Source organism: Diabrotica virgifera, chromosome 6, assembly GCF_917563875.1.
Source record: "Diabrotica virgifera virgifera chromosome 6, PGI_DIABVI_V3a".
In the NCBI taxonomy this organism is placed as follows: Eukaryota; Metazoa; Arthropoda; class Insecta; order Coleoptera; family Chrysomelidae; genus Diabrotica; species Diabrotica virgifera.
Genome location: NC_065448.1, coordinates 13812839 through 13838725, shown reverse-complemented (window position 1 = coordinate 13838725; position 25887 = coordinate 13812839). Strand labels below are relative to the sequence as shown.

Below are 25887 nucleotides of genomic sequence, written 5' to 3'. Positions count from 1 at the left end.
CCTAGATTTGTTCGCGGAGACAGTCCATGACTGGTTTCTGACTAGCGCTTGAAAACGGAACTGCGCATGCGAATCAGTCAAAAACCAGTCATGGACTGTCTCCGCGAATAAATCTCATGCAACATCATCATCGCCAACATGTTTATTATGGTGTTTTGGCTACCACAAATTAAATTAAACAGGAGAAAGTTGTGTTACAAACTAAACTACAAGTGTATCTAAATGTTGAGTTCTAAGATGCTTATTTCTATCTCCTTTCTGTCTAAATTTCCTTCCGCAAACTTGACAAGGATATGGACGCTCGTCGGTGTGGATTCTTCGATGGTTGTTCAAGGCGTCTGCTCTAAAGAAACGTTTGTCGCATATCTAGGAATAAAATAAGTATAAAAAACAGAATACGTGACGTAAGTAGTCTAGTTAGTATTACCCAAATGCAAGAGCAAGACGAGACTTGGACAGTGTTGGTCTTGGTATTGGTCTACCGGTCTTGGTCTTGGTCTTGCAGCAAGAGTCTTGCAAGTCTCGCAGTTACCCATTGCTATTTATTAAACGTTACTTTAGATCTCTAAGAGTCTCTAAGCATGTATCCGAATTACTATACTCTAAAACGACACTCAGTCCTAACTACAAGACGCAAGAGTCTCGTAGGCTTGGTCTTGCGCCAATACAACTGGTCTTGGTCTTGGTATTGCGCTCCCGGTCTTGGTATTGGTCTTGCAGAAAGAGTCTTGCAAGTCTCGCAGTTACCCATTAGTATATTGCTATTTATTAAACGTTACTTAAGATCTTAGACCAACGTAACAAAGTAGGTATATTTTAAGCTTGATTTAGCATAGCCATAGTAAACACCAACCAAATTAATAGGTGAATGTCTGTGATCCAAGCGATCCGTGCGATGTTTTAACTAAATAAGCTATCTACCATACTATATTAGTCCAAGTAGTGAAGCTTAAAATAGGAGAAAACCTCGCAATTTTTACAGAATGGATCGATTTGCTTGAAAATTTGAGAATAAATATCCACTACTTATTCTCAAATTTTCAAAGTAGTGGATAGTCCAAGGATCAAAAACTATATCATGCCGAAAGCCGCTTTTACCATGGGGTGGATGCCACCCCATCTCGGGGGTGGAAATTTTTTTTATATTTTAATAGCAAAAGTTAAAAACGTTTATTCTAAGCAAAAAACGTTCTATACATTTTTTACATACGTTCATACAAAGTGTTAGTTTTATATCGAAAAAATCAATGTTTTTGATAAGTTTTCTGCTAATAACTCCAAAAGTTTTCGTTTTATCAAAAGAACTTTACTTAACAAAAATGTACCTTTTGAAAAAATAAACAAAACCGTTTTTTTTTAATTTTCTTTAAGACCAATAGTAATCGAGCTATACATACTGTATTATATGTTGGCTCTTCTTCGTCAAATGCTAAATATTGTAGTTTCAAAGTCAAAAGACGGGAAAACTATGCATTTTTCGAGGACAACTTGTTCAGACTAATTTAAAGTACTTAAAAATATCTATCTCCAGAAATAAAAAAGAATGTGTGTGTACTTTGTACGCACGTAAGAAGTTATACTTCTATTATATGATTTAAACGAAACATATTTTGTTTAAATATTAAACTAATTTATACTTACTACTTCTCAAACATTTTTATTAGAACAGTGCCAAAAATTAAAATACTAAAGGAATAAAACACACACAAACACATTAAACAAGCCAGAAATGATGTCTGAACATTAATTGTCGAAATTTTTTTTAACTAAATACGTATTTTCTGAAAATACAATTATATAATAAATATACTTACAATCATAAAATGTATTAAAAAAAAACAAAAAAGAAAGTTTCTATTGGGACTCGAACCAGCGCTGATAAGAGCGGTTGGTATTGGAATTCATTCGCCTTCTCCGCTTAGCCACGGACACTATGTGTCATTATTTACGAAGATCGACTAACTAAACGGATTAAACTTGTGATATTTTGATATTTTGAAAATTGATCAAATTATTTTAATTTTGAATTGAAATGATTTAGAATTGAAAACATACAACAAAACATAGAGTAAAAAAACAATATATTAGGTGAATATTGATAGAAATTTTGATGGTAATCAAATTATATAAATAAAAGTATTACATACTATGTATTTTGGCAGATCAAATAGGTAGGTTTATACCCATGATACATTAACAATTATTACGTACCTGTTGCTTTTAAAAACTATTTAAAAGTCACTACAATATTATAAACTTTTTTGTTTCTGTCCTCACAACAATAAAACTAATATATTATACATTTGTTTACCTTTACCTTTACCTCCAAACCACAGCTGCCATATCGGATAATTTTTGACATGTCATTTGAACATCCAATCAGAACAAAGTTATAATGCGCATGCGCCGGGCTGATAGGTTTTAACATATAAAAAAATCACCCTCTATCGCCGGTAAAGAAGTATAACTTCAAAAAGTCTCTAGCTTAAAAATTAAGTGACTTATAATGAAAAAAATGTCAGTCCCTATTTTTTCAGCGAAAAAGTGATCGCAAGCAACCCGCTAATCACCACCCCAATTAAAATTAGTCATTGACCTTATCCGGTCTTCTTTATTTATGTATTATTAAGAGGTTCTAAAAGTTTTACCGGCTTAGAATGATTAGTTTTTAAATTGAATTTCGTATCTCTGATTAGCATCGGAGATACGAAAAAATGTTTAAATATGAAATTGTAGTTAATTTAATTTCCAAGATCCAGGTTTGCAAAAATTTTTTCTACGGCAAAAATTGAGTGAGGTATTGACAATTCAAACTTATAATAACATGCAAAAACCACCTTTACCAACTCTTTCAAAGTCACCTCTTTTTGCGACTGAGGATTTTAAAAAGATTTAATATTAATTGGCTTATTTATAGATCTTGTAAAAACTTACAAAATTATTTTTTACCAAACTTTCTAGGATAAAAAATAAAAAAGTTACGGTTAAAAAATCAATATATTAAAAAAAAAAAAATCCAATTGGAAGCATAATAATGTAAGTTAGGGGTGGTTTTAGTCATTGGCCTTATTCATTATTATTTATTTGTGTATTATTAATAGATTCTAGAAGTTTAACTGGCTTAGAATGATTAGTTTTTAAAAACTGGAGTTAAAAGCGAATAATGAATTTTTGTAGTTTGGTAAAAAATGCCATTTTCTTCAGAATAGATAGATTAGCATCAGAGATACGAAAAGATGTTTTAATATAAAATTGTAGGTTATTTAATTCCCAAGAATTTGATTTATTAAAATTTTTTCTACGGCAAAAATTGAGTGAATCGTAAATGAGTATGTATACCTAACGAAAAACATTGACTTTTTCTATACAAAACTATCAGTTTCGATAGCGAATAAATCGAAAACGATTAATTTTATCAAAAAAATGTATAGAACATTTTTTGCTTGAATGTTTTTATCAACTTTTGCGGTCAAAATATAATAAAAAATTTCCACGTCTCGAGATGGGGTGGCAACCACCCCCATGGTAAAAGCGCCTTTCGGCATCATATAAATTTTGATCCTTGGACTATCCACTACTTACTCTCAAATTTTCAAGCAAATCGATCTATTCTGTATAAATTGCGAGGTGAAAAGCTTCAGTTCCTGGCCTATATCCCATGGGAGTCTCTAAGCATGCACCCGAATTACTATACTCTCTAAAACGACACGACTGCAAGACGCAAGAGTCTCGCAGGCTTGGTCTTGTTCTTGCTCAAATCTTGCACTGTCAGTCTTGGTCTTGGTCTTGCTAAAATTAGGCGATCTTGGTCTTCGTCTTGCGAAAACGCAAGAAAAAGACCAAGACTGTAAGACCAAGATCGATTTTGGGCAACACTAATGCCCGATTTCACCAACGATACCTAAATATTTAAGAATTGCCTAAGTGGGTTTAGGTACTTCCTAACTCTAAAACGGATTTCACCATACGATAAGGATTGCCTAAACCGCTTAAGCATTACCTTACGTTAGGATACGGATTTCGATCTCCCTAAACTTTAGGTATTACTTATCGTTGACAGTCAGGTTATATTTTTACAATTTTGACTAATGTACTTGTGACGTTTGTCAATAATTTGCTTCTTACCTTAATTTTTCTGTTATTCTGTAATATTAGGTAGGTATATTAGTTGTAATTTTATATTTTCTTTTATATTATTAATATAATATGTGTTGGAAAATATAGAAAATCCTTTGGAGTTTTTTACAGGTCTGTTGACAAAATTATGTAGTCTACCTACTACTTAACAAACTAGTGTTGTGTTTCAAAAACCCATTCATGATATAACTAAAAGTCTGTCATTAAAAAATTAATAATAAAAAGCAATTTTCAACATATTATTTATTTTAAAATTATTTCATTAATGACAATTCAACTTTAATTTTTCGTCATATTTGAAATTTACAACTCTTTTCTTTTCCTCCATTTCACTCTACATATATACAAATAACATACAAGACTATTTATTATATACAAACTTAATGCACAAATAACTTACTACTAAATAAAATAACTATAACAGTACAAAACTGAATAAAACCAAATTGGCAAACAAACAATAATGACAAATAATCGAAAAAGTAAGGAAATGTCATCTTATTCTTCTTTTTATTTATCAAAAATAGTTCAAACGTACCCTAGGTAATACCTAGGAAAGCATTTCCTAGATAAGCAGTTCTTTTAGTTGTGAAATGCGATTGTTCCTAAGTATTGACTTAGAAGTTCCTATCGATAAGAATTACTTAATAAGGCAACTGTTTAGGTATCGTTGGTGAAATCGGGCATAAGTCTAGTTGAGAAGAAAAAGAAAGATAAGTTTGTCTTGACTCGAAATTTTGACAATTGAAAAATGGAAATTAGAAAGGGCCAAAGTATCTACCAAAAACATTACTGGCAAAACTTTATTTGTTACATACCTATACAGGGTGTTTGGTAAAGAATGGGCCATAGCTTAACCTTAGATTCCTGAAGTTAAAATAGGTCGATTTAAGCTAACTTACCTTATTACGAAAGTTGATAATAACCGAAATACAGGGTGTCAAAGTTAAACTTTTAGTTTATTTATTCTTGAATATTTCCTGACAGGCATGGGATAACACGAAATTTTGTAAATGGGAGTTTATTGAGATGAGAAATCTAAATTCTCCACCTAAAATGATCTATTACCCAGAGGGCGCCACGTACTCCTTTCAGCGCTCATTTAATAGTTTCAATTTTTTTTTATTACTCACTCTATACAGAGGCGGCTTTACCTATTGTGCAGAGTGTGCGGTGCACACGGGCGCCGGGATGTTGGGGGGCGCCGAGCACCAAAGAACGGCCCTTTACTTTGTTTCAACAGAAAATATGCTTTAAAACGATTAATGAAAAATTACATTGTCACTTAAGCGAGATTTATAGATTGCCGCCCGCCCGGCTGTCCGTCCAACGAACGGCAACTTTTTGATTCGTTTGAAGATGTACCGACAATTATTCCGAAATCGGTTGTGGAACCTATAAAGATCAAACTACTTGGGACTTGCAGGGCATTTTCAAAGGCGTTTGTACACGTGTCGCGGGGTAATTTTGCCCTGGGTAATTTTGGGTAAATTACCCCTTAGAAAAGCTTTGACGGAATGGATTAAGTATTATATTTAACTTAACATGTACTACTATTTACTTGTGTACTCAAACCTTTCAAATTTCCTCAAAAAATTTTCAACCATCTCATAGATAAAATAGTTCATTTTTAATTAAATATTTTTAACGGATTTGGGTAGGTTGTTCTGACGCCGCACTGTGGTTCAAAAAGCTGAAAACGTGGTCATGAACCTTTAAAAGCGGTATATTGTTTATACACTTTAAAAAAAATGGCTAACTTGTCCCTGAGCTAAGAATAAGAATACATCCTTTCTGATCCTTATACCTGCGTATTACGACTCTAAGATAGTATAAGAAAACAACTATAAACATGAACATCCCTAGATAGGGATTTTTTCTTTTACCTCATGACCACGTTTTCCGCATTTGAAACCACTGTATGCCGTGAATACCTATTGGCTCCCGACATCATTTAATATTGCACTATCTGCATCTGGATTTTTGTTTACATTATAAGCGTACCTAATACCCTCTAATACCCTATGTACTATGGTTTGTTTTTAAACTAGGAGGAGTAAACTAAAAAGACAGATTCACACAAAATAAAAAGTTCTAAAAATAATTGTTTTTTATATAAAAGTACCTAGAATAAAAATCTAAAAATTAAGGAATAACGCAGAAAACTCAAATTATCGTCGATATAACTTAATTAACTTATGAAACGCCAGTAGTGTCAAAATTTCATAAATGTCATTAATGTCAAAATTTCAAACAGTGGAGTAAACTTGAATGAGATTGGACCAGTAATTACAAACAAGCAGTAGGCGCGGTAAATTTGAATTACTCCTCTTGGTGTAACAACAGACCATAGTACTAGATAGGTACCTATTCGACTATTCCATTTTGACTGCGCGTCTACCAAAGGGCGCCAGGGCATCGACTGCACACGGGCGCTACATGGGCTAGAGCCGCCTCTGACTCTATATACTTTTTGAATAAAAAGTTTTATTCTTTTAATATTTTTACTTAAAAAAGGTATACTAGATTCATCTCACTAAACTCAACCATTTTCGAGATAAACGCATTTTAAGTCTGCAAGGCCACGTAATTTTTTGCATAATATCATTGTAGTTACACCCGAAAATAACTTAAAACTAAAATAATTGTGCCAGTTCTCTTAGTTATGTCATTGCATCGCAAATTCCATTTAAGGAAATTTGCGATACATTTTTGGTAATTTTTATGGTTTTAAGTTATTTTTCGGGTGCAACTACAATGATATGCAAAAAATGATGTTGCCGCGCAGACTTAAAATGCGTTTATCTCGAAAACGGTTGAGTTTATCGAGATGAATCTAGTATACCTTTTTTAACTAAACATATTAAGAGAATAAAAGTTTTTATTCAAAAAGTATATAGAGTGTGTAATAAAAAAAATTGAACCTATTAAATGAACGCTGAAGGGCGTATGTGGCGCCCTCTGGATAATACATCATTTTTGGTGGCGAATTTAGATTTCTTGTCCCAAAAACCCCGCTTACCAAATTTGTAATGTTCTGAAGACTGTACGTATAGAATCATGCTTCAAAAGGACGTCTTTTTATTTTTGTGACACTCTATCATCTTTTGTCAGTTTTACTATATCAGCTTAAGTAAGTTCAGCTAAAGTTTTCCCTTTCTTTAAGATATTAACTTGTAAAGGTTCTTGCAGATCAGAAACAAACAGTGGGACTTACGACTTTTCTAAAGAAACTGGTGCTATAGATACAGCCACCGACATTTATGAGAAGCCCCTGGAACTCTAATTTTAATGAACCTTTCTTAGGGCGACAAGACACAATAACTCAATTTTGAACATAATACCTCCATTTTGAAAAAATGGTACTTTGGATCTTTCTACTTTCCACTGTTCAATTATAAAGTGATAAACAGTAAGTACAATCAAATCTATGACTTACGTCACAAACATATCTCCTGTCGTTGGTATGTATCAACCTATGTTGATAGTAAACGGAGCCCGTCAAAAAACATTTGTTGCAAACGTTACATTTGAAGGGTCTTTCACGTGTATGAGCTTTCCTTATGTGGTCCTTCAAATCAGGTCTGATGGTGTATCTGGCTTCACAACCTTCATGAGGGCAAGCGAAAGGCTTTATACCTAAAATTGGAACATTTTTTGTTTGAACATTGTCGATTTGAACAGTTTGAAGAAACTGTTTTAACTGTTAATAAAAAATTAAAGACAGTAGAAGGTAAGCCACTTGAGCGCACTTTGACATTTGACCTCCGCTGACATTTAACATAAATCGTGACATTTATGTGACATTAGACGTTTTTGACATAAAATGTGACATTTGACATAAAACGTAACATTTATGTCAAATGTCACAAGAATGTCACGTTTAGCACCTAATAGCGGAGGTCAAAGTTCAAATTGTGCTGAAGTATTTACCTTCTACCAAAGACAAAAACAAAAAATCGTATATAATGTTACCTTGATGGAATCGCATGTGTTGCCAAAGATGGGAAGTTTGCGAGTAACTTCTTCCGCAGGTTTCGCAAACGTACGGCTTTAATTTCTGATGCGTACGACTATGGATTACCATGTCTTTAGCACTGTGGAGAACCTGAAGTTAAATATAGATAAGTATTTATAATAGGTTTGTTCCAACCATAGATATATAATACTCTAGATTGCGCCTTACGATCTTAAAATGGGTGACGGTTGCGACAGAGATAAATGAGCCTATTTGGTCGGTAGTCTCTTTCTAATTCAAGGGGAGTATCGACGACGTCACTATCCTACTCTGTCGTCGAGTATTTTAGATGATTTGACAGTTCGACCGGATGGCGACGAGAACTGGTCGTTTGTCTTCGGACGTGGATAATCCTGGTTCGAATCCCATACCAATCTTTACTTTTTTTATTTTTTATTTAATCAATATTGCGTTTATTAGATATTATTACATCTCTAAAGTAAATCTATGCAAAGAAATATATAACAAATAAGAAAAACTGTGTAGATACCTATAGATTTTTAAAAATATAAAAGCCAATGTTATTTTTTTAATAAGTTAATTGTAGAATAGTATAAAGTAATTGTTAAAAATATTCGTAAAAAATTACCAATAATTAATATCAACATAATGTACCATCGATTTATTAATTGAATCGGTCATTTCAAAAACAACATGAGTCACATATTCCTAATTTTACAGAAGAGCAAAGAAAACTAACTATATAGTCGAAAGATGGATGAAATGAATGACATCAAAATTCAGAGTTATATTGTAGTTTTGTTCCTAATGTTTTTACTGGACTGGTGTCGTTTTTGCACACAACATTTATCTTAAAGGAGTCTATTCCTCTCAAAAAGTTAGTTTCTGAAAATTGTGGACTTTTTTGAAATGACCGATTCAATTATAAGTAATTAGACATTATTTTTATTTATGAAACTATTGTTACAATTTTTTAAAAAAGTAGAAGCAAAACAAACATTCACATCATTCGAATAATGACGAATTTATATCTATTAATAACGAATTGACTTTTATTTTACTATGCAGTTCACAAATTATGTATTCCAATATTAACTTACTATACATACATTTATTATCTGCTAGATTTACTTAGGTCCATTTTTCAGATGTAAAAATATCTAATAAACGCAATATTGATTAAATAAAAATAAAAAAAGTAAAGTTGGGTATGGGATTCGAACCACGATTATCCACGTCCGAAGACCAAAGACCATTTCCCGTCACCACCCGCTCCAACTGTCAACACATATTACTCGATAAAGTGGGATATTCACGTCGTCGATATTCCCCTTAAATTAAAAAGAGACTACCGACCAAATAGGCTCATTTATCTCTGTCGCAACCGTCACCCATTTTAAGATCGCAGGGCGCAATCTAGAGTATTATATATCTATGGTTCCAACACGACCGAGAACCGTCACGAAACGGTAACGCTCCTGCGCAGTAAACAAAATGCGTTCCAACAAAAATATGATCGTCATCGGATCGTCCTTCCCACTGTTCCAACAAGAATTGTGATCTTTCGGTGACGGTTTCGTGATGATCATTTCAGTAATCTGGCCATAATCGGGCAAATGCATGTGCTGGTTGGACTGACTTGCGCACTAGGATTTAATTCTTTAAATTTTTTGAGCCTTTTTGTAAATCGAAAGCGGGAATCGTGATCGACTAAAAGCACACAAGCTGTCACCAAAAAAAATGACAAATGATAATGATGATAGATAAATCAGTTATCAATCAGATAACCGTTCCAACTACGGTTTCCAAATTACCGTCATGGGACGATAACTGGGCGATACAATTACGAACATGCGCACAACAAACGGTACAAGTAGTTTTATGACGGTTTCTCGACCGTCCAAAAGTTCATGTTGGAACAAACCGATACCAACTATCTTAGCACAAAGACTTGTTTACACGGGTAGAGTTTTGAGGTGAGTAGAGTAGCGAGGAGAGTAGACTCTACTCGCTACTCTACCAAAAATGGCGTGATACCGTTCACACGAGGAGAGTACAAGTATAGTACTGATGATAGTATAGTTAACCCGATTTTTTTTTAATTTTTGTATTTTTAAACACTGCATTTCTAAACACTATTTAACTAAAGTTATAAGTGCACCTTAAATTCTTAATTTTTTGCTTGAGCGCGTTTATTCCAAAGCCCCCTTTTGCCATTCTTTCGACGATTTCATCCTCCGCAGCTTGCCTCATACTTTAATTTCTGTAGTGTACACTAGCTAAATTCCATAAACACTGGTATTCGCCATACAGATCTACAAGTTTTAAAGTTTCATCTTCGGTGAACTTCATTTTCACTATAATTTACACAAAACACAATTTCAGTCGGAATGACAGCGTCCCTATGTACTCTCCTACCTACTCTACTCTACCACTTCTACCAGAATTTAAGGCTTGTTTACACGGGTAGAGTAATGATGCAAGTACTTGATAGAGTAGAGTGACTCTACCCGTAAAAACGCTCAGCACAGTAGAGTAGCGAGTGTATAGTAGGTGGTAGAGTAGAGTGACTAGCAACATGTGGCAAAGTAGCTCTACTCTACTACCACCACCACCACCACCACCACCACCGCCAAAATGTTCACTCGCCTGCGCACTCTACCCATGGAACGCGCTCATTTCTGGTAGAGTAGAGTAGGTAGGAGAGTACATAGGGACGCTGTCATTCCGGCTGGAATTGTGTTTTGTGCAAATAGTGAAAATGAAGTTCACCGAAGATAAAACTTTAAAACTTATAGAGCTGTATGGCGAATACCAGTGTTTATGGAATTTAGGTAGTGTACACTACAGAAATAAAAGTATGAGGCAAGCTGCGGAGGATGAAATCGTCGGAAGAATGGCAAAGGGTGCTTTGGAGTAAACGCGCTCAAGCAAAAAATTAAGAATTTAAGGTGCACTTATAATCAAGAGTGTTTAAAAATATAAAAATCAAAAAAAGCGCGTTCACTATACTAGCATCAGTACTATACTTGTACTCTCCTCGTGTGAACGGTATCAAGCCATTTTTGGTAGAGTAGCGAGTAGAGTCTACTCTCTTCGCTACTCTACTCTCCTCAAAACTCTACCCGTGTAAACAAGTCTTAGCGCGTTCCATGGATAGAGTGCGCAGGCGAGTGGACATTTTGGCGGTGCTGGTGGTAGTAGAGTAGAGTTACTTTGCCACATGTTGCTAGTCACTCTACTTTACCACCTACTATACACTCTACTTGCTACTCTACTGTGCTGAGCGTTTTTACGGGTAGAGTTACTCTACTCTATCAAGTACTTGCATCATTACTCTACCCGTGTAAACAAGTCTTAATTAATCACACAAACGATTACTCCAAAGAAATCAAAGTTCGAATAGAGAAAGCACGAACAAACTTCAATAAAATGTGAAAGGTATTGTGGGCAAGAAAACTGAAAATAGACTTGAGAGTTAGGCTGGCAAGGTGTTATATTTTCTCGGCTCTGCTTTACGGGATAGAAGCATGGACACTTTACGCGTCGATTGCTAAAAAGTTGGAAGCATTTGAACTGTGGGCCAGTTCCTTCTTATTTAATATCCATGCCTACGAGGGATGTTCCGAAAAGATGGAAAGGAAAATATTAAGACGCGTATTTGGAGGAATGAATACAGAATATGGGTGGTAGAGAAGAACTAAAAACGAATTAATGACTTTGCACAAAGAAACTACCACGACCAGGTTCGTCAAGTCTCAAAAGATGAAATGGTTAAGACATGTAGAAAGAATGGCAGCGACCAAAATGTCTAAACTAGTTCTGACCAGAAAACTATAATCGGTCCCAAAAAAAAGAGGTTAACCCAGAACGAGGTACAATCTGACCCCAAAAAAATAAAAGATGGATGAAAATTTGGGTATAGGTAGTTGAAATTGTCTATTATTATACAAGAAAAAGTTTACAATTCTACATCCCCTCCATTTTACAAAAATGGAGGGGAATACCCTCCTCTCGAAGGTGAAAAATATACATTCAAAATAAGTCCGAAATTGGATAAAATAACTAATTTTAAGCAGTTTTCGTTTTATAGAGTTTTTTCCCTAAGTCAATACTTTTCGAGTTATTTGCAAGTGAATATGTTCATTTTTAACAAAAAAAACATGTTTTTAGACGGTTTTTCGGAGATAACTCAAAAAGTAAGTATTTTAGCGAAAAAAATATTCTTAGCAAAAATATAGCTTATAAAAAATTGAAAAAATAGTGTATGCGTGAGGTCTGTAGACCCAGTAGAAGCAGAGTTGTAGCTAATGAAAAGCTAAAAGGTTCTTCTTCATCAAATTCCAAATCTAATATTTCAATGTGAAATAACCCAAAAACGGAGCACTTTTCGGGGAGAATTCATTTAAAATTTTTTAAAGTGTTTAAAAAAGGTTTATTTTTGTTTTTTAAAAAAACTTGTAACATTAAAAGTAAGTGATTTACGCTCAAAATATTGTTGATCCCTTTTATTTTTTGGTAAAAAAATCGCGAAAATCACCCCCTAATTAGCATCACAAATAAATTTTATCATTACCACTTCACAAGTAACTTTACTTATGTATTATTTATATGATCTGTAAGTTTCATCGGTTCAAAGTGCCAGTGGCGGCCGGTCAGGGTCGGCAGGGTCGGCAGTGCCGACCCACACATTATCGACACATTGTAGATTTTCTAAATATTTAATTTAATCCAGAGTTGATGATATTTGTTTCTGTAAAATAAAAAAAATCTGTGAGATAATACAGACTAAATTTAATTCATTGTTTTTAAAAGAATTCGATCAATCCGATACGTTACGTGATCCCTACGCGTAAGAAACTTTTCAAATTAATAATCCCAGCCGTGCATCCGATTGCGATTGTATGAATTCTTTTTTATAAGATCAGCTTCGCTTCGACGGCAAGCCGTCCCTAGATCTACGATTTGAAGCGCTGCGCTGTGGAATATTAGACAACCAATTATACATTTCACCATAATTTCACCCGTATTTGAATGGCAGGGTCCGGCACATAAACAATCTGCCGATTGGTAATAGGTAGACACAGCAGCAGGCAAGCCACGTAAATCTAAAGTGCGCTCGAGATGAAATTAATTATGAAATAAAGTAGCTTTTGGAATTTTAAATCTCGGTTAGTTTTCACTGTAGCAGATTTTCGTAAACAGCTTTTGGAAGTTTTTAATTTTATTTTATTAAAAAAGGCGACAATTTTGCAAGCGATGATATTATCTCGATTCGTGAAACAATCGGTTTGAAAACTTTACTAAATGATTATTCTTTTAATATTTTTTTTACATATTTTTAAGAAAGTGTTTACCCAAACTGATGTGATATTCAATGTTGTTGAAAATCAGTCAACTGACATTATTTATTCCAAAAATAGAATAACAAAGCTGGTAAAAAATCTCAGAGATAGTAATTTTCAATATAATATACGCAGTGACGTTTTGGATTCGCTTGATATTTCCGAACACCCCCAAAAAATACTAAAGTATGACACAGATCTCGAAAAACAAGTATATTTTGAAATTTTTGATACTATTATTATTTGTGCAAATAAATACTCCTTTTTTTCAAATTTTGAAGATTTGCAAATTTTTGAAGCTTTGCAAAAATTTAAAAGTTACGCCAAAGAATTTTCAAAGTATCTATTAGACAAGTGTATTAAAACTATGCATCATTCTTTAATCAAATAGACAACTAAAGAAATGAATTAAAAGTTTTATATGCTGATCCAAATATTTTCGGAAGATGGGATAAGTTACAAAATATGTATACTTTTATATACTGCAATTCACTGCAACAAACTGTTCCCGAAATTAATAATTTATTATCATGAATTCTCTCATTGCTACCAACTTTTGCCTTAAGGTGATACAGTAGCGATCAACAGGTAGCAACAAAAATGCGGTCCAAGATTCCGAAAGTTCTACGAACTTTCAAAAGTGAGGCAACAGTGCGTCGGTGATTCGACACTGACAGTGACGTTTATACTATCAAAAACAATACTTTTTATACAGATAGGGGCGAAATGTTGGCAAGTCAATGACGTTCGATTTCTTGTTAAAAAAAATCGATTTTTGGTAGTTTCAATGTGACACAAAGTCTAGGCACGGGATAAAAAAGTTTATTTGAAGAAAGTGTATTTTTTTGTATTTCTTAATGGCGGTACAGGCTCCCTTTTGCAATATTTTATTTAGTTATAGAGTAATTTCCACATACTAACATATTTCTGAAATTGGGCTCTGTATCGTCATTCTTTATTATATTACGAATAAGTGTGCCAAATATCTCCACAAAATATTCAAAATTACAGCCGCAATCTTGGAACGCGTTTGTTGCTACCTGTTGATCGCTACTGTTTCCTCTTAAATGAACGGGATTTCTCTTGTCTCAAAAGTGTCAAAACGTATTGTCGAAACACGATGAAACAAAAGAGTATGTCAAGCTTTTCTCAAATGTCAATAGAAAAAAACTATTAAAATATCTCCAACACATTAATAAATTTTACGATGATATTATAACTCATTTTGCTACGTCCAAACAACATAGACTAAAGTTAATTTATAAACATGTTTAGGATCTTAATCTAAATCTAATGTGAAAAAAACAAAAAAAACAAAAAAAATAAATAAAAAAAAACAAAAACCAAAAATCAAAAATCTTCTATGATGATTGAAGCCTTTCAATTAGATGGTATACCTATCTGAGGAGACAAAAACCTTGCCGACCCTGTCCCTAAAGCCACGAGTCGCCACTGCAAAGTGCTTATTTTTGAAAAAGCTGTAGTTAAAATTGCTTGAACGAGCAACTTATCACGAGTTTAGGCAAATTTTGAACAGCCATAGCATAACCAATTTTTGTATAACAAGAAAACAAAAAAGCAAAAATATTCAGAAAAGCAAAACGTACATTTTATTACTCTTTAAGATTTTTGGTATTACTAATAATTTTCACTAGTAATACCACTAGAGGTCAAATTATTTCCGGAAATTTTTTTGAGATCATGAATATTTTGAAAATTTCCCGAGTCGCAGACGAGGGAAATTTTCTAAAAATATTCATGATCAAAAAAAAATTTCCGGATATTAATTTGACTTCGCGTGGTATTCGGTAAGAAAATTCCACACCAAATTTGCATGTGAAAATCCAAAGCTGCATGAACAGATTAATAGCGCGCCATAGCTTTGTCAGCAATTATTTAGGCTTTCAAATTCGTAATTTCTACTCATTGTAGTTGCATGGGAATACCATTTCAAGATAGAAAATAGTATATTCTTCAATTTTACATAAGTTTTGAGTAACTACAAGTGATAGAAAATTATTTTTTGGCGTTTTTAAAACTAAACTACGCAAAATTGAAAGTACTGAATGGGAAAAAGGTAAATAAATTAGTGTCTAAATATTATATATATTTTATTAGACATAGAAACTTAATTGAAAACATTCAAAGTCCTGCATTTTCGCCATTAAGAAGAGAGAAGGTGTCCGAAGAATATAGAAAACATCTTAGCTTTGTAACTAAAATGAATCAAAACTAAATTATAAAAACCAGTCTGTCAAAAATGTTCTGTTATTGTAAACGTCAAAAAATTTCCACTATAATTCGCTGTTGGGTACCCCACGAGCAAAAAATTTCCGATAAAATACCTCCGTTGCCATGGTGATCTGTCAAAATAACGTATTTTGATTGGTTCAAAATTACAGGTGTGGAATTTTCACTAGTAATACCACTAGAGGTCAAATTATTTCCGGAAATTTTTTTGAGATCATGAATATTTTGAAAATTTCCCGAGTCGCAGACGAGGGAAATTTTCTAAAAATATTCATGATCAAAAAAAAATTTCCGGATATTAATTTGACTTCGCGTGGTATTCGGTAAGAAAATTCCACACCAAATTTGCATTTGAAAATCCAAAGCTGCATGAACAGATTAATAGCGCGCCATAGCTTTGTCAGCAATTATTTAGGCTTTCAAATTCGTAATTTCTACTCATTGTAGTTGCATGGGAATACCATTTCAAGATAGAAAATAGTATATTCTTCAATTTTACATAAGTTTTGAGTAACTACAAGTGATAAAAAATGAATCAAAACTAAATTATGTAAACAAATAAAAACCAGTCTGTCAAAAATGTTCTGTTATTGTAAACGTCAAAAAATTTCCACTATAATTCGCTGTTGGGTACCCCACGAGCAAAAAATTTCCGATAAAATACCTCCGTTGCCATGGTGATCTGTCAAAATAACGTATTTTGATTGGTTCAAAATTACAGGTGTGGAATTTTCAAGTTAATTACATGAACGATTCCATTTTTTTTTAAATAAAAAAAAATGTTTTATTTTAAATCCAATTTTTTTCAAAACTGAGCACTTTGAACCAATGAAACTTATAGATAATATAAACAATACATAAGAAAAGGAACTTGTGAAGCGGTAGCGATTAATTTTATTTGGGAAGCTAATTAGGGGGTGATTTTCGCGATTTTTGTACCAAAAAATAAAAGGGACCAACAATATTTTGAGAGTAACTCAGTTATTTTAATGTTAGAAATTTTTTTAAAAAACAAAAATAAACTTTTTTAAACACTTTAAAAAAGTTGTAATGAATTTTCCCTGAAAAGTGCTCTGTTTTTTTGGTTATTTCACATTGAAATATTCGATTTGGAATTTGACGAAGAAGAACCTACTTTTCATTAGCTACAACTCTGCTTATACTGGGTCTGCAGACCTCACGCGTACATCATTTTTTTCAGTTTTTTATAAACTATATTTTTACTAAGAATATTTTTTCGCTAGCATACTTACTTTTGAGTTATCTGCGAAAAACCGTCTATAAACATGTTTTTGTTTGTTAAAAATGAACATATTCACTTGCAAATAACTCGAAAAGTATTGACTTAATGAAAGAACTCTATAGAACAAAAGTCGCTTAGAATTAGACATTTTATCCAATTCCGGGCCTATTTTGAACGTATATTTTTTCACTCAAGAGAAAATAACTTTCACCCCGTATTTCCCAATTTTTGTAAAATGGAGGGGATGTAGAATTGTAAACTTTTTCTTATACAGGGTGTCCCGAAAAGATTGGTCATAAATTATACCACAGATTCTGGGGTCAAAAATAGGTTGATTGAACCTCACTTACCTATATGCAATAGTGCACACAAAAAAAGTTACAACCCTTTAAATTTACAAAATGAAAATCAATTTTTTTTTCATATATCGAAAACTCATACAGATTTTTCATTGAAAATGGACATGTGGCATTTTTATGGCAGCAGCATCTTAAATAAAAACTAAAGTAAAATTTGTGTACCCCATAAAAATTTTATGGGGGTTTTGTTCCTTTAAACCCCCAAACTTTTGTGTACGTTCCAATTTAATTATTATTGTGGCACCATTAGTTAAACACACTGTTTTTAAAACATTTTTGCCTCTTAGGACTTTTTCGATAAGCCAGTGTTTATCGAGATATTTTGAATATTTATCGAACCCACCACATATTTGTATATGGTTAAGTACGATTATAGAGACCTATTAATATACCATATAACCTGTTAATATTCTGAAAATGTATTTATAATTTACATTTTTAGGTATATTTTGAAAAAGAAGCCACATCTCGATAAAAAGTGACTTATCAAAAAAATACTAAGAGGCAAAAAAGTTTTAAAAACACTGTGTTTAACTAATGGTACCACAATAATAGTTTAATTGGAACGTACACAAACATTTGGGGGGTTTAAAGGAACAAAACTCCCATAAAATATTTTATGTAATTATATTAAGAAAGAAGCCGCGTCTCGATAAATACTCGCTTATCGAAAAAATACTAAGAAACAAAAAAGTTTTAAAAACGTTGTGTTTATCTAATGGTACCACAATAATGAATTAATTGGAACGTACACAAAAGTTAGGGGGGGTTTAAGGGATCAAAACCCCCATAAAATTTTTATGGGGTAGACAAATCTTACTATAATTTTGTGTTAAAATGATCCTGCCATAAGAATGATACATGTCCATTTTCAATAAAAAATCTTTAATAGTTTTCGATATATTGAAAAAAATCGATTTTCATTTTGTAACTTCAAAGGGCTATAACTTTTTTTATGAGCACATTTGTACTGAGGTAAGTTAGGTTCAATCCAACTATTTTTGACTCTAGAATGTGTGGTATAATTTATGACCAATCTTTTCGGGACACCCTGTATAATAATAGACAATTTCAACTACCCATTCCCAAATTTTCATCCTTCCTTTATTTTTTTGGAGGTTTTTGTAAAATTTTGTGTTCCCTGATCGGGCTAATATCTAATGTTGATCTAAAATAAAGTTATCTAATATACAAAAAGTGTTATTACCTGACCACAGATGTCACAAGTGAAATTCGAAGTATGCTCCGTTCGACGATGCTCCTCCAGATCAACAACAGTATCAAACACGTGGACACATCTTTCGCATTGATATTTAAGCCTATCGTCAACCGCCGCCATGATTTTTTTCGACCTGATACAAGAATCTTGCGCCGATTTCTTTTTTCTTCCACGTTTCTTTTTCTCACCTACATTCACTGGAGTATCGCCATCGATGTTTTCTTTATTTGCCTCCATTTGTCCGTTGATTGTGTTCGAAGGTACATTTAAAGTTTTGAAAACATCTTCAACCAGCTTATCTAGTATTTGCTTATCGGTGTTCGTTTCTAAATTGCTCACAGTCAGATGGGTAACCTACAACACAAAATTTTGGACTATTCGCTTATATGTTATAATGTTAATATGTTTCTAAATTCACTGTATTCTTTGACTTATGTCTACCATTTTTTTTTCTGGAAGCCAGGAAGCTGTCTGTTGTGAACCAGTCGTACTGCAGCCACTTGACTTATTGTACATCTTCCATTTGTTTATGAAACCAATTCCAGAATTCTGGAACCCTGTACCAGCTTGTACAGGTCCAGTGGGTGGGTGCTATATATATTTGGAACCTCGATGTCTCCGAAAAGTGTTTGCCGCCTCCGATCCAATGCCTCACAGTCATGCAAGATATGGTTGACTGTTTCAGATTCTCTGTTACAGAGTCTGCAGCTCAAGTCTCCATGAAACAGCCCCATTGTATGCAGGTGACCCTTAACTGGCGCATGTCCAGTGAGGAAACCTGTTATGACTCTGAGCTGATTCCTGTTTGTTTTCAGCAGTAATTCAGCCCTACTAGCACATGTCCGTCCGATATACATCTTGCCATTTGTTTGACCGGGTATACACTCCCAGTGTGAGTTGTGTTGGCTTCGGATCCAGGCTTTTTTCCGTTCGCGGACGGTCCTTTTTGGCACTCCCACGGCCGGCTCTGGAACCAGGTATTTTGTAGCTGATGCCCTCCTGGCGAGTGCATCAGCTTTTTCATTGCCGTATATGCCTCGATGACCTGGAACCCATACCAGTATAACACTGTTATGTTGTGCCAGTTAGACAAGTCCTGGTCGAATAAAACGTGCCAAAAATACTTATAAGGAGCTGACAGAAGAAAGTTTGATCTTAAATTTAGGTACTTCGTAATTTCAAAACAAAAATTTTTTTCTTGTGTTTTTGAACCTTTAAAATCGTCACTTTTTCGATTTTTTTTAGTTTTAAATTGTTTATAACTCGGAAACAACTAACTTTACAAGAAAATTACAATAGACCTTCTTTGTTCTTAACGATCCAAAGAACCTAAAATAATGTCTACTCGGGTTGAAAAAATTAATTTTTATAATTTGTTTAAAACTTTTTTTTTTACTAAATGAAAACAATATAAAGATAAATATAAAAAGAGAGATATAAAGCCAATCAAGAAGAAGAACTTTGACAGTCTATAGCAAAGTAACTCTAGGATAAATCATAGAGCTGCAGAAGAGTTTGCTGTAGAATTCTGAGGACTTCATCATGTCTTATATTTAAATACCTAAATAAAAAGAATATAATACAAAGAGTATAATTTATAAACAAATTATTAATAAACAAAATTGCTATTTATTAGAGATCATAATTCAACGGAAAGCACAGAAGAGAAGATAGAATCTCTTAATACAACAATAGACGACATTAAAAACAATTTTATGAAAAACGAAGAAGGTAAGAATAAGACATGGATGACGACAGAGATTCTGCAAGTAATGGAAGAAAGAAGGAAAAACAAGAACGATAACTCCATATATAAAACAACGAGAGATACGGAGAAAGATCAGAGAAGCCAAACAGAAAGAACTGGAGAAAAAATGCCAAAAAATCGAAATTCTACAAGGTAAACTTCAACGTGCATAAGAAGCTAAGAGAAATTACAGGAAAATGTAAAAACAGAAGAATAAGTAAACTTGCTAATGACAATGGAGAGATAATCGTGGGCAAAGAGAGTATCGATAATACCTGGAAAAATCACATACGAAATTTATTTTTTTTATGAGAGGGAGAACCAGTCCCCAATACCTATTGAAACGGGTCACCTATACTACTTAGTGGCAGAAATAAGAGCGGCCATATCACTAAAAGAAGATAGAGCTCCAGGACCAGACGGAGTATAGTCTGAATTTCTTAATCTTCTTGATGATGAATCTTTAAGAATACTATGTAAAATCTTCGATAATATCTATGACACAGGCAATATCCCAAAAGATTGGCTAATTTAAGAATTTATTACGTTACCAAAGAAACAGGGAGCGAAAAAGTGCGGAGAATATAGGCTAATAAGTCGAATGAGCGATGCATTAAAACTTTTTCTTAAAATTATACATCGCAGCTTATACAAGCTATGCGAAGAGAGAATAAAAGACACACAGTTTGGATTCATGAGAGGCGTAGGTACAAGTGATCTACAGGTATTATTTCAAAGATGCAGAGATATGACTTGCGATATTTACACCTGCTTTGTGGACTACCAAAAAGCATTTGGTACAGTTCAACACTAAAAAATGATGGATGTTCAAACAAAAGCATAAACGGATGATATAAAGACCGGCGTATAATACAAAATTTATACTGGAAGCAATCAGCCACAATAAGACAAATCTTGGAGATAAACCAACGGAAGCGATCCAGATTCTACGACGCGTTAGACAAGGTTGTATACTTTCACCTATATTATTTAACCTATATTCAGAGGAAATATTTAGAGAAGCCTTGGAAAATTGCGAACATGGAATACTCCTAAATGGAGAACGCCTTAACAACATCCGCTATGCAGACGACATGTAGCGACACCGTTATTTTTGCAGACAGCAACTAATAAACATAGTAAATAAAGTAAGTGAAAGATTTGGACTACAAGTAAACATATCACAAACTAAATTTATGGTCATCAGTAAAAATAAAATTAGAGACGCCCAACTGCTTATCAAGAATACACAAGTGGACCGAGTAAAACAGACATATACCTATCTTGGAACAATAGTAAATGAAACATGGAATCACTCACCAGTGGCGGCTCGTGACCTCAGTATGCGGGTAGGCTACACATATACTTCGGGTAGGCGACAAAAAATATCCTACAATTTGTAATACATTTTGAGCCGTCTTGCAATACTAAATGTAATCTATGAGCGCAACAATGTGTAAAAATTGCTTTTGGAGCATCTACTTTAATTCTTGATTGTAATCCGTTTAAAGAGCCAGCCATTACACTTGCACCATCGTAAAATTGAGCAATTAATTTATTTTTGTAATCATATGGCTCAAGCACGTTTGAAATTAAACTATATAGAGCGTCTGCAGATCTATTCTCGCTAACATCAAAAAACTCTAAAAATCTTTCTGTTACCTGACCAACTTTGTTAACAAAACGGATTGTTAAAGTACACTGTGATTCTAATAACACAATTCGTCAGTTTAACTTTAAATGATCCAAATTGTATTGAAACACAATAAAAATATAATGGACGACTGACAAATAACTATTCACAGATTTATTTGTCGTTAGTGAATTATTACCAGATTAATATAAAATTAAAATGCCCTTCAATAGACCGATCTCAAATTTACCTGTTTATTATTCAGTTTTCATAAACAAATTTAAATTGTCCTACCTAGTTTTATTCAATACTTAACCTACTAATAACAGCCAAAATCAAAAAACAATTATTTAAAACAGTTTCACAAGACACAAGAGAAGCCACTGATAAAATTTTGTAGGTCCGGCTATAAGACTCTGTGCCTATCCGCCCTTTCAAAATCGTAGAATACGGTCGGTACCAGCAGACCTGCAGCAGGCCTGCTCGCGTAAACAGAGAGAGATCGCACGTCAATTCGGTGTTGGCGTCGTTCTATTTCAGGCTACGTTTTCAAGTGCCTGACCAAGGAAGAATATAGAATATTATACAGTACTACTCATACTACAAGGAGCGTACAATAATTATAACTACGAAGAAAATTTTTTGGATATTTTTAAAAATAATTTGGATAATTTTTGCTATTTGATTGTAGGTATTGTGTCAAAATTTATAAATTACAATTTTGAAATAAGTAATTTATATTAATAATTTATATTATTGTACTACATTTGAAGAGGGTAGGCAGGCGCCTACCTTGCCTACCCCGACGGGCCGCCCCTGTCACTCACAACAAGTAAAATGTAGAATAGAGAAGGCTAGGAGTGCATTCACTAACATGGCCAAACTCTTTAAAAGCCACAACCTTAATCTGGAGATAAAAGTAAGGTTCCTACGATTTTATATCTTCTCAATATTGTATTACGGAGTTGAATCCTGGACACTCACTGAATAGGTCTGGATCCCACGTATGAAAAAAAAGTTGATTAATAGCAAGCTGAAAATTTGTTAATAGCTTAAGGGTGTCTAGTCGGATAAACTTTGATATATGGGAACACTGGAACAGGGGTAGTTTTAATTATGGAACAGGTTAAAAATTTGGAACGGGCACACCACGAAAACGGCACATTTATTTTGTCCGACAGAACAGACTTAAACTCTTCGAACAGAGATTAAACTCTTATGCAAAAATCAGACTGCTATTTATCACCAAATGGGCATTTTGATGAGTGGAACATGTAGAATATGTCAAATGACAGAAATTATAACAGGTGATAAATAGCAGTCTGATTTTTGCATGAGAGTTAAATCTCTGTTCGGAGAGTTTAATCCTGTTCTGTCGGACAAAATAAATGTGCCGTTTTCGTGGTGTGACCGTTCCAAATTTTTAACCTGTTCCACAATTAAAACTGCCCCTGTTCCAGTGCTCCCATATATCAAATTTTATCCGACTAGACACCCTTAAGCTATTAACAAATTTTCAGCTTGCTATTAATCAACTTTTTTTTCATACGCGGGATCCAGACCTAGAAGCGATGGAGAAAAAACTTGAAGCCTTTGAGATGTGGTTATACAGGCGAATCCTAAGGATATGAGATGGACGGACAAGATAACTAACCGTAAGATCGTATTACGAAGAATGGGGAAAGAAAGAGAGGTGATGTATACCAATAAAAGGAGAAAGTGAGAAAATCTTGAACACATAATGAGAAACGGCACTGAATACAGATTACTGAAGGTAATTCTTAAAGGGAAAGTATTCGGAAAGCGAGAAATTGGGAGAAGAAGAATATCATGGTTAAAAAAAAGAATATCATATATATGCCAAAAAATTATTATTTAAAAATAAAAATCGACCTGCTTCGTAATTTATCTCCAAAGTCACCCATTCTCGAGAAAATGAATTTATTCCAACTCAAACGTCCTCACTGTACCTATAACTTCAGAAGCTTATATCTTAAAACCATGATTTTTTGGAGCTACGCACCCATTGAGTCTTTTGTTCTACACATCAAGGACTAGCAGAACCCAAAGTTTCAGAGCATTTGACCCTCCCATTTCCCATAAGGTTTCTGCGGGGTCCTTTGTAACGAAACAATGACTAATAAGTAAAAAATTGTAAAATTGGCGAACGGATTTAGTGCCCTAGTCATATAAACTAAACAAACAACAAAAAATTGCTCACCTGCTCTTTGCTACTTTCATCAGGGTTTGTTGTTTGTATCTTCATTGTATAATGCTTCCTTTTGACTTTGTGCGTGTACAGTAATTCGTGCGATTTAAACGTCCTGTCGCAAAACTCACAGTACACCAACTTTGGTAGATAAAACGGACTCATGTAATCCGAACATTTCTTCATCCAATGTTGAACAGCAAGGACGTATGATTCAAAAACTTTCGAGCATTTGACACATTCGTAATTTTTGTCAGTTGTGTGCATGTTTTGGTGCATTAACAATATGTTTTTATCGGTGTAGATTCTGTTGCAAAACTCACATTGCAGAAGGATTTCTGTTAGTACCTTTTCTATGTCCGCGTTTGGCGTACTTTCTGCAGGATCGGCAGTATCCGTTGATTGATTATTTTCATGGTTTGGTTTCACTGCTTCGGTGCAAGAAGAAGAATGGTAATTAGCAGCTAAAGATGACGAAAATACCTGCTGACATTTGTTACATTTCCATACTGATATGTCACTACGGTAAAATTTTGAAATATCACCTGATTTCTTGCAATGGTTCTCTCGATGAATCCTGAGACGATTGTCACTGATAAATTGTTTATTGCAATGCTCACAGACGTTTTCTTGCGCATTTTTATGGCTCAACTGATGACGTTGCAAATTACTTTCACTCACAAACTCTTTATTGCAAATTTCACATATATACGTAACTCTATTTTCGATGTAAACTTCCTTACCCTCGGATTTTAGCACTACTTTTTCTGCGTTGAATTGGCATTGGTGTCTTTGATACTGGTATTTAGTCGGAAAAATCACCTCGCAATTTTGACATCTTATCATAGTAGGAATATTTAAGGCTGAATTTACATACATCACAGCTTCACTCGACTCCTTCACCTTGCTCCACTTAGTTACACTTTCGTCTTTATCGAAGCATCGAAAAGACAATTTAGATCCATCTTTTGGAGTATCCAACGCGTTCGGATCAAACGTTCCTACTAAAGAAGGAACTCGTTTTTTCGATATAAGTTCTTTGGTGATAGAACTAAATTCATACTGAAACACTGAAATTGTAATATCTTCGACTACTTTGTATACATTAATAGTCCTCGTTTTATCAAGTCTGTTCATTTTGAAAAGTACCTACTTGAATGGAGATTTGTAAAATATTTCTTTCGACAGCATCAACCATTTATTTGGAAAACAAAGTAATAATGATTGTTTGTTACTAAGTAAACTATTGATGTTCAACTATTTTTGGCTTTTTAAAACAATAAGCAGAGATTTTACTACGAATAAGACGATTTTTAATTTGAATTAAAATTGACAGTGCTTACATTAATTCGTAACAGGCTGTCCAATGCAAACATTTGACCAATCAGAACTCAAAACATCATAAAATTTTTCATAATTATTTTTATTTATATCTAAATACCGAAAAGAAATGATTTATTTAAAAACAAATGATCGTTGAAGCCAAATATTCTATTTAACAATCTCTAAATAAAAAATTGGTGTATAAATATGCGTATATATGGTTGCATACTTTACGGTGCAATTATTCAAAAACGAATTTTCCCCCTTTTCATCTAAATATTGTATCTTTCATTAAGCTTGTTACTGACGTTACTTGTTACTAATATTGTTATATTAATATATGCATTATTTTGATTATGTTTATAGAAACAAACAATTAATAATTAAAATTAATAGTAGGTAAATATATTTGTTAAAAGAGGTTGAATAACAAAAAAATCTAC

General features: G+C 33.5%; 1 protein-coding gene across 1 annotated transcript; it reads right to left on the bottom strand.

The window, feature by feature from the left end:
• Nucleotides 1–127: 127 nt before the first annotated feature.
• On the bottom strand, nt 128–25310 carry LOC114336861 (zinc finger protein 726-like). The gene is made up of 5 exons (XM_050654384.1): nt 24134–25310; nt 18521–18886; nt 8113–8245; nt 7577–7776; nt 128–366 (listed from the first exon to the last, which is right to left on the bottom strand). Exons 1-5 carry the CDS (start codon nt 25256–25258, stop codon nt 202–204), a joined length of 1989 nt encoding a protein of 662 aa, XP_050510341.1. The 5' UTR covers nt 25259–25310; the 3' UTR covers nt 128–201.
• Nucleotides 25311–25887: the final 577 nt, after the last annotated feature.